Genomic DNA, 14921 nt, shown 5'->3' with positions numbered 1-14921 from the left:
CGCTCTTCCTGCCTTAACATCTACCTGCAAACCTCCACTTTCTCAGTATTTTAGTCATAGTGGTAAGACAGAGGTCTAATTAGAGCTGCCCATGTCACAACTTAAGTGGCATGTCGCTGCTCTTGTATAATGTGGCGTATTTTGCCTTCGCCTGCGGACTGTGTGGCAGTGTTGCCCTCTCCCTGTGTTCCTCACAGTTGTCCAGGCTGAGGAAGAGCTATGAGAAGCTGCAGAAGAAACAACTAAGAGAAGCCAGAGGAGAAGCCAACAAGGGACAAGGAGAGGACCAGTTTGAAATAAGCCGCCTGACCAGGAAGCTGGAGGTATGGAGTGAAAAAACATGCTAGTCTGAGTTTGTATGTATTAACTGACTTTTGGGACAACTTCCTACATTGAGGCTGCTGAGTTCACAGGATAAACTACACTGCTGTTCTTAGACTGAATAAAAGCAAGAAGGTGGTGCGAGGGTTATTTGATTATGTGAGTGGAATGAATTGCAGTGTGGTGAGGCTGTCATCTCACTTCTTTGAAGAAGAGAGAGCCTACATGTCAAATAACTTCTCAACCCTGTCTCATCTTTTAATCTTTCTGCTGTGCTGACCTCAACCACACTCAATTTTCTTCTGCTGTACCCTGAAGATGTGGCTAACAAACACATCTGACTGATGCAGTGTCCAATTTCTGAAGCAGAGATTAGCATTAAAATTCTGTAGTTCATACTTGCCATCTTAGCACTTCCAATAGCAACCTGATTTGGAAGCTAAAGCCAGTCTGAATTGTCAAGCCTCTGACAGCAAATCCATGCAACTAGCCATGAATCTCTTAGCACTTAACATTTCTAAACAGCAATAATTGACACTGACGTTTTAACTCGGGAGGGGAAGAAATACAGCGAGCACAGTATGTGAGGGGTTTTGTACCGCTGGGCTGGTGCATCAAACGGCTGGCTAATGGTTTCCCTGCTGTGGGAAAGGTGTGTGAGGATGTGGTGCATAGAGAAAGAAAATGTGGAGGGCAACTAGAAGGGGGCTCTTGTCAGCTGTGTGGACATAGTGCTCTGAGCCACCCCTGCTGTCCTTGCAGGAGTTTCGTCAAAAATCACTTGACTGGGAGAAGCAGCGGTTGCTGTACCAGCAGCAGGTGGCATCGCTGGAAGCGCAGAGGAAGGCGCTGGCTGAGCAGTCTGAGCTCATTCAGGTACAATTAACATGCACTGCAAGGGTTTTTTTGTTGTTTTGTTTGTGGCAGCAGGTGGGAGGGGAGGCAGAGACTGATGAAATCGTTCAGGCTCGCATCCAGTTGAGGTTGCCATTGAAATGACTTTTAATGTCCTGGTGGAATAAGGTTTACTTGTATGGAAAAAAAGATCTGGAGTCTGTCAGCAGAGGTTAGATAAACCTTGTGCAGCTCTCCCTGCCACCCCTCCAATTAGTAGGGAAGACAGTAGGATGAAGCTTTCCCTCAGAGGCACACACCACAGCATATGACACTTTAAAATACCTGTTACATCACGTCCAGCTCACAGCTGTGTACCTGCCAGGAGCTACATATGTACCTGGTGGGTCCAGCTCAGAGGATGATGTTGGGAAATAGTCTTCCCCTAGGACAGAACTTCAACAAAATACTGAAGTAACAGCGGTTTTCAGCCTCCTCTTCTTTTATTTTTTAAAGTCTCTTCAAGGTAAGAAGTGGTGGGGCTGCTGTTCCTGAAAAACCAATTGTTAGTGGTGCTGCGGCAGAGTGAGATGGATTGACCTCGAGTGCAGCTGTGAAGTCACACTGACACAATCACCGCAGACACTGATGAGAAGCTCTTGCTGGGGGCTTTGCGCTTAATGGGCTCCTGAGTTGCTCTTGAGTGGAAGCTCCTGTGAGGAGGCAGGTTGTGATGACAGGATTGAAGCTGGTTCTGACAGGGGCTTTGTGAGAGGCTGACATTGGCAGAGCTGCAAATGCAGGGAGAGTGGCTGAGCAGAAGGTCTTGCTGCTCCGCTGTCTTTGTGCCGTTGATAGCTCAATTGTCTGGGAGCAGCTGTGTCCTTGGAGTGCTGGCTGGAACACTGGGGCGCAGAGGAACTCTTCTGACTGGGCAGCAGAAACACAGCAATCTGGGCAGATTTTTCCTAAGACTTAGGTGCTGTGAATGCACTGCCCGAATCCTCAACGTCTTTGAAAAGCCCGACATGAAAGTGCTATTTTTTTTTGCCCTTGTTTCTATGCGTTTTGCTGTTTTTCTATGCTCGGTGTTTTTCTGGCACAAGGTTAGGCTGAGATCTATGGCCACAGGGTACTTCCCTGTCTCTTCTTTGAGCTGCCTTCCCCTCCTGTCCTTCAGAACAGCTCAGGGCGGCCCGGCATTCTTACCCAGGGACAAGCACCTTCCCTTAAAACCTGCAGCCTTTGAAGTCCTCAGGTGAAACTTGGACTTCTGGGCTGTCCTGCGTGTTCTGTGGCTGGAAACGAGAGATAGCTTAAATGTTTTCTTAATGCAGCAATAAATATTCAGTAGTCTGGTCCTCTGGTCTCTTGGGTGGAGAGAGGCTGGACCTTAAACTCGTGCCTCTCCTGATTATGTTTTCTGTTGTGACTATTCAAATAATGAAACGGCTGTAATCAAAATTATACCGTAGTCTTCCAAATGCATGGTTCCCATAGTTTTCTCAGTTATGAGTTATTATGTGTCAGGCAGTAAATCAAGGCATGTGGTGATTCTGAAGCTGGCAGGAATTGCTACTCTTAGAAACTGGACGTAAAGGACTACTCAAATAGTTTGTTTCAGCTCTTAAAAGTTAGGAGGTACTACACAAAAAGGGAATATAAGTAGTAAATATTCTTGGAAGCTTATATGAGAGCTGCTTGTTAAATTTCACCAGCTAGCTATGTGGAAAGAAATGCTGTGAAATCAAGTATTGTGCCTATAAATAATAGAGCAGGTATTGTTTGCTAGTCATATGTTCCTTATAGCTTTTTTGTCTGCCATCAGAAAAATGAAATATTCAAAGTGAGCATTCTTGCAGGTTGATAAAACCAAATATTTACTGCCTAAAGCAAAACATAATTGAGAGTTACACCTAGTTTGGTTTTTGATCTTTTTGGTGCTTGTCTTTTTTCCATTGTGCACCAAGAGCTGTTTTCTGTCCTGGTGTGGAATTAGTGAGTGGGTAATCTCTAGCTTGTGCATGGTATCTGCAAACCTCCGTACATGCATTTCTCCTGATCTAGCCTTAGCTCAATGAGCAAAAATCAGTAGGCAGCTTTGTTCTTAGATAGTTCATGCTCAGACAACCTGAGGGATTTGAGAGCCTCTTTTCCAAGATTCACTTTGAACCCCTTTTGGAACTTGTTACACAAAGAAATCAGTTGTGGTTTTGAATGTAGTTTTGATCTCCTGTGTTTTTTCTAATTTAGCTTTAACGCAAACCAATTGGTCTCAGCAGACTCAGCTTGCCAATCGGAAGCAGATCCTGGAGTCGGTGGAGCTGGCGAGCCGGTCAGAAATCCAGCATTTAACCAGCAAGCTGGAGAGGGCCAATGATGCCATCTGTGCCAATGAGCTGGAGCTGGAGAGGCTCAACATGAGAGTGGACGACCTGACGGAGCACAATCAGATGATTCTGGAAGATCAGCAAAGAGCTCAAGAAGAGTTAAGGGAATCTAAGAAAATGTTAGAGGTCAGCAGAGGAGCTGTTAGCAAACTGAATATAAAGTGGTGCGTGGGAGAAGGAGCAGGAGGGCTCTTCATCCCAGAGCTTCTGTCTCTTTTTAGAGCCTTTGTGAAGTTCCTCAAAGCTGGTTTGGTACCTAGGTACTGCTCTGCAGTGTTTCCAAGGGTTCTCTAATAATCCAGTCCTTGCATTAGAGGTTCTCCTGCCCCTCTACTCTGCCCTGGGGAGACCACACCTGGAATCTTGTGTCCAGTTGTGGCCCCTCAGTTCCAGCAGGACAGGGAACTGCTGGAGAGAGTCCAGCGCAGCCACCAAGATGCTGAAGGGAGTGGAGCATCTCCCGTGTGAGGAAAGGCTGAGGGAGCTGGGGCTCTGGAGCTGGACAAGAGGAGACTGAGGGGTGACTCATTACAGTATCACAGTATGTTTGGGATTGGAAGGGACCTCAAAAGGAACGCCTAGGTGAGGTCACACAGGAACATGTCCAGGTGGGTTTTGAATGTCTTCAGAGAAGGAGACTCCACAGCCTCCCTGGGCAGAATTCATGATCATTCATGGGGACCAATATGGAAAGGGTGAGTGTCAGGAGGATGGAGCCAGGCTCTTCTGGGTGACAACCAGTGACAGGACAAGGGGCAATGGGTGCAAACTGGAACACAGGAGGTTCCACTTAAATTTGAGAAGAAACTTGTTGGGGGTGAGGGTGGCAGAGCCTGGCCCAGGCTGCCCAGGGAGGTTGTAGAGTCTCCTCCTCTGCAGACATTCCAACCCGCCTGGACACCTTCCTGTGTAACCTCATCTGGGTGTTCCTGCTCCATGGGGGGATTGCACTGGATGAGCTTTCCAGGTCTCTTCCAGTCCCTGACATTCTGGGATTCCAACAAACTGGTTTGGTCCATCTTGCAGCAGTCATTCCTTCTCCCTCCCATGCAGGTGCTACAGGATGAGAAGATGGAACTTCGAGCCACCTTGCAGTCTCAGGAAGATTTCATTGACAGCTCCAGGCTGCACCAGGAACAGCTCCAGAAAGAGCTGGCCCGGGTGACGGAAACTCTTCGCACAAAAGAACTCCTCGTCAGGTAGCACCTGTGCCTTGCTGCTCCTCCTGCCCTTGAATCCAGATCTGTATTCCAGGTTTGCACACTGAGGATGGTAAAAGCATTTCCATACAGCTGGATCTGTGCCGGTTGGTATATAGAGTTGTGGTTGCTCACAGGTGCTGTGCAGCATTTGCCAAATTGCATTCCTTCTGAATTCAACTGATTCTTGGTCAAGAGTGAGGCAGGAATTGGCTTTCTCCTTAGCTAGGGTTCTGGAAGCAGCACAGGGCTTTTGAGCTTTTTTACCTCAGGCATTTTCAGGATGTGATAATGTGCTTATTCATGTAGGTGGAATTTCTCACTGATTTAATGGTGTCAGGTTAGGGTCTTGTTGAGGTAACTGCGTATGTGACAAAATCACCTTGGCCCTCCCCTTCTGTATTGGCGACACGCAAAAGCTCTAAGTTCTGATGGCCGTATGAAAAGGTTTTGCTGTATGTTACCCAACAATTGCACTGTTTCCATGAGCTGGATGTCGAATGGCAGAGAGGCTGTCTGGATCAGGGAGGCCAACATCAGAATAAAATGAAGTCTTTTTCAACCAGCCTGAACTCAGACAAAGGGCCATCATCCAGCTGACATGTTTGCGTATTCACAGTGCACACCGGTGTCACCTGATGTTGCTTTTCATGTATTTTTCAGAGAAATCCAAAAAAATGGGGGTTATGTTCCCTGTATTAGTGAACTTGGGCATGACATTTTTGTACAGAAATTAAGGATCATGTTTCTGCTTAGGGCTCTGGAGGAACGCTTGCAGGAGAAGCAATTATCTTCTCCAGGGCTGGAGCTGGAGCATCTACTATTGCAGCTGGATGTTGCGCAGGAGAAAGAACAGCACTTACAGGCAGAGGTGACTCAGCTTGAGAACAGGTACCCGACTGCTTGCTGTCCCTGCATGTGCGATGAAACTCATAATATAATACCTAATATATTGTATTCATCGTTAACCAGTCCCGCTGATTTTTGCTGGCTTATTTTAAATATCAAAGGGCTGCAGAAATCAAACGCTATTCATTTTGGAGTTTAATAGTGAGACTGCGTTGCTAATTGGCTGCTTTTCACTGCACGCTGTGGGTGTATTCGATGTTTTAGCTTGTTTAGGCCTAGCACCTCCAGTGGTAATAGGTTAAGGAGTCTTTGTTACTCAGCTGGTAAGAACCAGCTCTAGATCTCACTGTGAAATAAGAATTATAAACAAGTCTTCCTCTCTGAGTTTGTGGTTTTCAGGCTAATGTTTGCATGGGAAGTTTGTCTTCTTACTATGGTAAAGAAACAAACAAGAAACAGGTATTATCTGTTAGATCAGCTTCCTGATCTCTTTTGAAATGATTTCGGTAAACAAAACGAAAGGTTTGGTAAGGAACTTCTGTGTGAAGAGTCCGGTTTCTGTTATGACGGACATAGGAGATCAAAGTTTCTCTCCCCATGTCCTCCTCCGTGGGGTATTCTAATCTCTAGTTTTACATTTGGCACCCAGCCTGGTGTCTTCAAATGCGAGGTGTGTGCAGCTGAGCGAGGAGCTGGATGAGAGTATCAAAGAGCTGCAGTCCATGGAGGAGCACCATACTGAGTCAAAGGCAGAGATTAAAAAGGTAACGTCGCTTTGTTCCAGGAGGGTGGGAGAGGCACTTGTGGAGTCGCCGTTCCCACGCGGATCGTGTGCCCCACGCACGGTTAGCAAAGCTGCAAACGGCATCAAAGGCGGGAGCGGCGTGGGGGCAGCGGATCTGACAAAGGAGGCTGCGAGAGGATGGGTTTGCAGGTGTCGGTTTGCTTTGTGCGCATCTCTTAGGCCTGGGTTGTGCTGTAATACGCCCTATCACACTTGAGACAGGGCTTCAAATGCGTTCTAGTCCGTATATGAATAAGGGAGTTTGTTTCAGTTTCGATAGGCAGAGGTGAACTGGGGTCTGGAAGAAATGGAACAGCTCATCTGCCATGAGAACCTCAGCCCAGTGCTCCATGCACCCAAAGCCTCCAAAAGGCTTGACTTTTAATAATGGTCTAGATCAGTGTGTGTGAGAGCTTGTCCTGCTGCATGGTTAGACTAGAAACCTTATTGGACTTGAGTGAAAAACCTCACTTCTTGAAAATCATTCATCCCTTATTCTGAATGTACAGAGGTGCGGATCTTTCTGGAGCTGCGTGCTCGGTTACACACTTAAACAGCCACGGAGTAAATGAATCTCCTACAGGCTGCTGGGGAGGAAAGAGAGATTTATTATGGTTGTTTCTACTTTATATACTTGGGAGGCATTGAGGTGACATGGAGATAAATCACTGTATGTATAGTATTTACATGGCTAGGCAGAGATCATCTGGTTCAATTTTCTAAAATGCTTGTAATTCTCAGAAAAATCCTGGAGGTTTGGGTGGCTAATATTTCTGGCTAATGGAGTGGAATACTAGGGCAGAAATTATGCTATGTTGTTGTTCTATTATGTCGCTGAGTAAATATAATATGGCATGCCTACTAGAATATTGTATGCAGTTCAGGTCTATCATCTCAAAAAGGGTTGAATAAAACAAGGTAAGGTATGGGAAAAAGATGACCAAAAGGATGGAGTGTTTTTTTAATACAAGGAACAGCTGAATGGAATAGGACTTACCAAACTGGGAAAGAGATAAATGAGATTGCATGTACTAAAAATAAAATAATGCCTGTCATGTGGAAAGTAAATAGAGAATGATTATTCTCTCTTAATGCAGGGACTAGTGGTCGTCAAATGGAGTTAGGAAAACAAAGAGGTATATTTTTACCCTGTGCATAGCTAGCTTGTGGAAGTCTGCCATGGGTAGCTTTGGTTGCTTCAAGCCAACATCGATTCAGAAGACTTAGGACAAATTAGTGTAAGAAAAGTCTGGCTGGAGCTATTTAAAGATACCACCTCTGCCTCGGGAAGGTGGAGTGGAACATGGCAAGGTTATATTATGGAAGTGTTCCTGTGCCTGCCCAGCGATGGTAAACCCTTGGGTGTCTGTCGTTGGCCACAGAAGTAGGATACTGAGCTAAAGCGACTGGGATTTGACCGATTATGGGTCTTCCTGAGTATTGCACAGCATCTAACTTGTGTCTTCCCGCAGCTGAAAGAGCAGCTCTCTCAAGCTGAACGGACCCACAGCAGTGAGATAGAAGGGATGAAGATGGAAATCTCCAGGTTGACACAAGAGTTACACCAGCGGGACATCACCATTGCATCTGCCAGTGGCTCCACGTCAGACTTAGAACAACGGCTGAGGACAGAGATCGAAAGAGCAGAGAGGAAAGCTGTGGAGCACAGGGTATAAAAGGCAGAAGACTCTTACGCTCTCTCTTTAAGGATCCGAGGGCTTCAATTACCACCCTAGTTTTTAGCTACGTTAATAGTTTCCTTCTCTCTTCAGCCTTTGAACAAGGACTTGAGACCCTTCTGATGAAATCTCCTAATTTATGGTGTTCACTGAATCTGTCTTGCTGCTGCTTTTCCAACCTGTAACTGGCAGTCCCACAGAATTCTTTGAGATCTCTCATGCTGACAAGGCCTGGATGGTGACATCTTTGAAAACTGAAGTAAATGACTGCGCATGGTTATTTATATGGTCTTCTGTATAAGTTCCATGCAGAATTAACAGCCCTAACCTTGCTTTGTACTTGTACTTGAATTGAGGGTGGAAAATGCCCGTAGGGTTTTCTGAGCATGTGTTGCATTGTGTTCTTTTTTCTGAGCTTCTTGTTTGTCTCCTCAGGTGATTCTGGTCCAGCTGGAAACCTTGAGGATGGAAAACCGCCATCTCTCAGAGATGCTGCAGAAGACGGAGTGCGGTGTGCTAGAGGTGTGTGTGAGGGAACAGAGACGGGGAGGGGCGAACGCTGTGTGTCCCCTCCCTGGGAACAGCAGGAGTCTTTGCACAGGCCTCTCAAAATGCTTGGCAGAGCTTGGTGAACTTAAAACCCAAGTAAAAGGGCAATTTGTGAGGAAATAAGGCCCAGAAATACTGAGTTCAGTCATGGAGCAGTGAGGAGAACTGTAGAAACAGAGCCCTCATCTCAGTTTCTTCTCCATGTGGTCTAGCCCGTGGTTTTTAGTACATTTTGTTACGTCTTCATTTTATGCTGGTTTACCTTAAACCTCTGATTCTAAATCTCTGTCCTTTTGACCTGTCTCAGAGCTGCAACTACTTCAGTCCTTGCGATTCCTGGGGTGAGAGCAGGAATCATGGAAGCATGGAAAAGGTGCAGTCTTAGCAGGAATACAACCCCAAATGTGGTTCATTTTAGTGCCATTTCAGGAAGATATGGCTAGTTTGCAGGTTCTGTCTCACACAGACCACAGCGGAGACTTCACAGGGGCAAGGTCTGAATTCGGGCAGCGGAAAACCTAAAGGGAATATATCCTCAGAGCTTTTATCATGTCCGATCCATGGGAAGGAAATAATCCGCTCCTAATACTAGTTTGGGGTGATTGTCAAATGCGCCAATCTCTTGGGAAACTGTTGAGCAGGAGTTTGTGGCTGGTTAGGTGGAGAAAACACGAAGCTTTTTGGGGGGCTGATTTGAGACTGAAATGACCTAAGGCTCTTTCTGCTTGCTGGGCTTTTGCCTGCCTGACTTAATAGCACTTGATAACAAAGTGCAAAGAAAGAAAGGAACCTGTTTGTGGTGCTGTTTGGTTTTGTTTCATTTTTAAATCCCCCAACAGCCCTGTGGCACAGGAGCTACTGATCTTGGCCAGGTTCTTCTAATCCACATTTGGAAAGCCGTTAGATACAGCAGTGATGAGAATGAATTAGGCATCTAAATGTAATAGAGTTGGCAAAAAGAAAGCGGGAATGTCACAGGAGTAGAAACAATGGAAGCTGAACTAGTCTGGGTCTATATTTTCTTGTTTTCAAAAGGATCCTGTGGTGAGAGAGACAAGCACAGCTTGTCTGGGTGCAGACACAATAAGGCATATATAATTGATTTATGAAAGCCTTGAAAATTTTACGAGTCAAAATTGCAATTGGAGGATGTGCTTTAAGGAGTAGCCTTGACTATGGCCTCTTGCAAATTGGAAGTTTTAACCTCAGCTCTTCTCTGTCTCTTAGGGAAAAGGTGTCACCCTAAGGGCGCTGAGCGAAGACTACGCTGCTGAACTAAGTAAATTAACATGTGAGAACCAGCAGTTGCGGAAGGATCTAGCAGAGGCCAGGGCAAAGCTGGAGCTCACTCGGCAGGCGTGCCAGGATGAACCCGAGGGCACCGCTCAGCAGACGCGAGACCAAGAGCCCGAGGCCAGGGATGCGCAGGCCAGGTGGGTGCGTGTGACCCCGAGGATGCTGCTACCGTAATACGTATGAGAACAGGCGGCGTGAGGATGTGCGGGTTTTTAATGACGTGCCTTATGTACAGTATCATCTCCTGCACATAGTACGTATGGGAGAACACAGGGACTGTTTTGGAATCTGCCTTTGAGTAGCGCAATAGCTTTTAGTCCCAGCTGGCCTGTGTTCTGCAAAGCCAGCTAGTATTTGACTGTCTTTTTGACTGCCTTTGCCTTTTCCTTAGATTGAGAAGCAGTACGTGCTCCTTTTGGTGAAGGGGTTAGATTTGGCCCAGGTGGCTGTGCGTCTTTCTTTTGCAGTCCTGTGGTGTGCAGACTGTAGTTTTTGGTATCTGCAATGGCAGAAGAGTGAGAGAGCATTCCCTGGAGACTGGATGTGCATCTAGAAGTGCTATGGAACACGAGCCGGTTGGGATTGCCGGGGCTATTAGCAATCTGTGCGTGAATTGTAATCCCTGCGCAGGTTTTTGCTAAAGTTCAGCTGCTAAGAGGCAAACTGTCAAACGGTGATGTGTTCAAACCTGCTTTCCAGAACAACTCGGGAAGCACAGCACAAACACGATGAACAAGCAGAGAAGGTACACCACGAGCCTGATGAGACCGTTCAGCGTCATGAAGGGGAGTCCCAGAGGCGAGGGGCGGCTGAAACGGGAGCTGTGACCCCTGAGAGGGGTGAGCTGCCCACCCAGGCCAGCGGCAAGAACTGCCTGGAGTCATTTGCTTTGAGCACCTTGGTGGAAACAGATTCTTTGCTCCATGGGCTGGATGGAAATGACGATTTTGCAGATGAAGCATCTAAGCAGTCCGGATCAAATCATCAGAGAGAATCTGTGCCTTTGGTAAGCAGTTGTATAGAAACTGGTGGCTGTTCAACAGTTGAGGATGTAGCTGGGTTATCACCTGGCACCAGGAGCCAGATTTTGGAATGTATGATGTGGCTGCATGGAGTATGTGACTCTGTAAGCACACATCAAATGTTAAATAGGGAGGAAAAACCACTGCTGGGTGGTTGGTACATGCACAGGGGGAGCCGTGTGGTTATTCTTCAGAGCTCCCTGAGGAAGGGATTTGTATTTGGTACATTTGCTACACTCACGCTTCTCTCCATACTGATGCTGTACATCAGGGTGTGCCGTGACTCCTCACATCACTTCAGAATTCTCCTTCAGCTTTTGGCTTTTTATTTTGTGGGCAGCCCAGAGAAGTCTCTAAGGCTGATGCACAGATAACTGAAGGCTTGTCAGGTCTGTAGATCTTGACGAGGTTTACTACCAGGAATAGGGCTTGATTGTTTCCAGACTAAAGTAGCTTGTGCGCATGTCCAGAAAAAGAAATATTGGGAGCTTAGGGAACTGCAATATTCTAAATGGAAGCTCTTCAGGTTGCAGGATTGGAACTGAAGTGCGAACAGGTCCACTCTGGGGTCCGAGAAGCTCTAGGGCTTGGTGTTTAGCAGAAGAGAAAGTGCTGCTTTTTGTTCCGAGAAGTAGAAATAAGGTTTCTAAGGAAATGCGAATATTTCTTCTGGTGTTGACTAGGACTGCCTGCTTGTGGTCAGGCTTCAGTGTCTTTAAATCAGCTCCTTTAATATTAATAGAGGAGAATTCTCAGCAAGCAATAGTGGGGTGGGAGTGACTTGCTTGTTATCTGCAGCCTTTTTGCTGCTTCCCTGTGTTCCTGGCTGTTGGTAAAAGGCCAGGAAACTGTGAGCCTCCAGGGTCTGGAAATAAGCAGTTACGTTCTCTTGCCAAGACACCGAGGCAAGTTTTCTGTAATGGAAAGCAGCCCCTTAGTAACTTTACAGGTCACTCACCAGCCTCTGTGCAGGAAGCTTCTCTTCATCAACTCATAAATGAAGCTTAGTTTACAATGTTAGTTTTCTAAGTTAAGAATAGATCTTGACTGTAAAGGAAAGAATTCGAGGTGGTTTCTTGACCATTACCAGGTGAACTGGTGTTCAGTGGGCTGCCATGGGAGTTGGGTCTGTACAGGAACCCGTTATTTGCACATGCCTTATCACCCCTAAGTAAACTGTCAATTCCTTTTGATACCTCTGGGGTTGGCGTTCCACCTGTGACATGCAGCAGTTCTATGGCAGGTGGAGAGCTTGTTTCTGTTCAGCTCTATCCCCCAGCACTTTAGAGAGGAGAACTGCTGGAATGGAGAAGTTATGTGTGTTGAGGTACTGATTTTCCTCCCTGCAGTTTTGGCCAAGGTTTGGGAGGCTTAGGCTGTTGGGAAGGACATTTACCTGTGATACAAGCATGAGACCTGAGTGGTTAGTCTGCCCAATAACATAGACATGACACAAGAGCGTATTTATTTGGGTAGTTTGTGGATCAGCAGTGTTTCTGGCTGAAACTTAGAATGAAAGAACACTTGCTATCCCTTTGTTTCCCTGTAGTATCCCCTGCCTACAGCTTCAGTTGGATCAATAGCTGCAAGATACCTGGAGGAGGAAGAACTGAGGTCCCAGCGCATCCTGGAGAGCCTGAACGCTCACATTGAGGAGCTGAAAAAAGAGAGCGAAAAGATTGTGAGGCAATTTGGACACCAGGAGTAATATTTCGTAGGGAATTTGAATGCTGGTTTACGTATGTGGTTCCAAACTGTGACTGCAGTTGCCGTGGGAGCTTGAGAGGCCCCGTCTCACACTTTGTGCTGAATCCACAGGATGGATATTGAGGAAAAGAAACTCCTCTCTACGTGTTTGATCTGACAGAGGGTATCACACCACGAACACTGTAGTCAGCGTGCTGTAGGTCAGAAAGCTGCATCAGAGGTATGTGTGCACTCACTTACAGAGAGAGGGTGGTGTTTTTTAGAAACAGACCATTTGCTAATTTTAATGTAAAGGATTTTAAGTATATTTTATACGTGTATAAGCATTGAAATAAAACAGAATGGAAAACTGCTTCTTTTCTTGTTCTTACAAATATGTAGAGTAAATCTCTTGTGACTTATCTTGCCTTCTTATCAGGAACTTTGATCAACACCTTTTCCCTCCTTTCCCTCCCAGAGTCGCTATGTTCTTCAAGGAACAAGGAAAAGAATTCCTCTTTCCTTTAGGCTACCTGTATTTTCACCAGTTAATTTCCCCTTACTGGAATTTCTTAATATTTCCTGGTTCATGCAACTTCTGCCCTTTATTGTTTGTGTAGCACCTGATGTCTTTATCTTGCTGTGCACCTTGTTTGAAGTACTGCAGAATAGCTGAGGAATGAATGGCTGAACTCCGATTGTGGTCTCTACTCTTCTGAAAGAAAGGAGAGCAGTTATGAATGGCAGGAGAACCCACAAACAGATGAGATTTGTCTGTACAGCAGAAAAAATTGCAACTGCTTTGTAAACCTCTTTGTCACACCATAAAATGGGACTGCACTTGGTCAAGCAATTCTGCATTCCAAAGTTCAAAAGCGGTTGAATCAGCATGTCCTTTTATTTGGGCTTTCTTTTGGAGTCCTTTGAACAAGGATGAAGCCTTCACATCCATTCTGGATTCCCATTGCACAGTCTTCGTACCGAGGCGTTTCTCTGCCCACAGCTGGGGATGAGCTGTGGTCGTGCACAGGGTCAGCACTGGCCTCGGTTCCTGTTCAGAGCTGCCCACGCACAGGCATGTTTGGAACATCCACCTTAACCAGCCAGATCTCAAGTAAGGGCTTGTTGGTCATGGGGCATTTGGACAAAATCTGAATGGCAAAATAGAATAAACTGTTGTTTCCTCTTTCCAGTTGAACCTATGGATCTGCCAGAACTCTTACGGGTTCCTCATGTTCTCAGTGGTGACGGCAATACCATTTTTAAATACCTTAAAACCATGTTACATTTCCTAAACATTTGTTAAGTTACTGAGTGTTGCATCATGCGCCAAGTGTTTTCAGAAGTTTAGAAGACATTTTGGCTCATTAGTGATGTTTGCTTCCATATCCCTTTCCTTTAGAGATACTTGGCAGTTCATCTTCATGTTGGCAGAGTGAAGAGTGAAACTGAAGATGATCCATTTGTTTAATTAGCAGCTATAATCCTGCAGTATTTATCAATCGCTAATACACTTAATAAGCAACTTTGTGCAGTGAGCAGGCTGTAAGAATCTGATCTAAGTGAACTAAAGAGTGGAAGTTGCAACAGGGGAACTGCTGAATTGCTTCTCTGTGCTAGTGCCTGTGCTCTGTGTTTCCCCACCGTCTCTTCGCAGATACGCGGTGCCGTGGACTCTCGTGTGGCTGCTGGTTCTGGAGTTGCTGTGCATGGACAACAGAAGGACAGAGGTTGAACAAAGTTGATGAGTTGAACATCATCACTGCATCATTTTCAAGCATGTGCCTTTCTCTCGACAGGTATCTGATTGCCGTACTGTCTTTGTCCTTGTGAGTAGATGGAAGCGCAGAGCTACATTTGCCAGAGATAAGTGTGTTCTACACATATTTAATTTACCTTTGCTGAGAAACAAGGAGTTTTCAAAACTGAGTGATAGGAATTCATAGTGCTAAGTCATTGCACCTCTTGGTGGTGTAGGGATTACAGAAACTCTTCAGTCCTGAGGCTTGCCAAGAGCTCTACTGAATGAGAGAGCTGCTAGTCCTGAGATAACCGAGAAGAAGTCTGCCCCAGAGATGTTCTCCTGGTGTTAGAGTCTTGGCTGTGCTCAAGAATGTGCATTTTTGATGAGAGGGAGGAGAAAAAGACTTGTTTATCCTGGAGGGAGATGTCACAGCAAGTACAGACTTCTGAGGTGCTTTTATCTGGGGCTGCAGGGTTTCTCAGGCATCCTGCTCTGCCTTTGCAGTGTCAAACTTCCCTTGGAATAATCACCCGGCCCTGGCAGCTTCATAATTAATGAAGCTGGAGAG

The 14921-nt window shown here is 46.0% G+C and overlaps 1 protein-coding gene across 7 annotated transcripts in view; it reads left to right on the top strand.

Annotated features, from left to right (window-relative positions):
- CEP63 (centrosomal protein 63) overlaps positions 1-12982 on the top strand; it is a 35781-nt gene extending 22799 nt beyond the window's left edge. For 4 of the 7 annotated variants that reach the window (XM_065073104.1, XM_065073103.1, XM_021286455.2 and 1 more), the window contains exons 5-15: positions 198-323; positions 1084-1197; positions 3438-3671; positions 4599-4744; positions 5501-5635; positions 6243-6357; positions 7850-8047; positions 8492-8578; positions 9833-10038; positions 10601-10907; positions 12473-12982. In XM_065073104.1, the coding sequence (XP_064929176.1) occupies positions 198-323; positions 1084-1197; positions 3438-3671; positions 4599-4744; positions 5501-5635; positions 6243-6357; positions 7850-8047; positions 8492-8578; positions 9833-10038; positions 10601-10907; positions 12473-12631 (1827 nt within the window). In that variant the 3' untranslated portion in view covers positions 12632-12982. Of the gene's footprint in view, positions 1-197; positions 324-1083; positions 1198-3434; positions 3672-4598; positions 4745-5500; positions 5636-6242; positions 6358-7849; positions 8048-8491; positions 8579-9832; positions 10039-10600; positions 10908-12472 lie in introns of all 7 variants that reach the window. The other 3 variants (XM_021286452.2, XM_021286454.2, XM_021286451.2) reach the window with 1 other exon arrangement.
- The last annotated feature ends 1939 nt before the right edge of the window (positions 12983-14921 follow it).

Source organism: Columba livia, chromosome 9 (assembly GCF_036013475.1).
Source record: "Columba livia isolate bColLiv1 breed racing homer chromosome 9, bColLiv1.pat.W.v2, whole genome shotgun sequence".
In the NCBI taxonomy this organism is placed as follows: Eukaryota; Metazoa; Chordata; class Aves; order Columbiformes; family Columbidae; genus Columba; species Columba livia.
The sequence above is the reverse complement of the archived record's forward strand: the minus strand, read 5'-3'. Positions and strand labels throughout refer to the sequence as shown.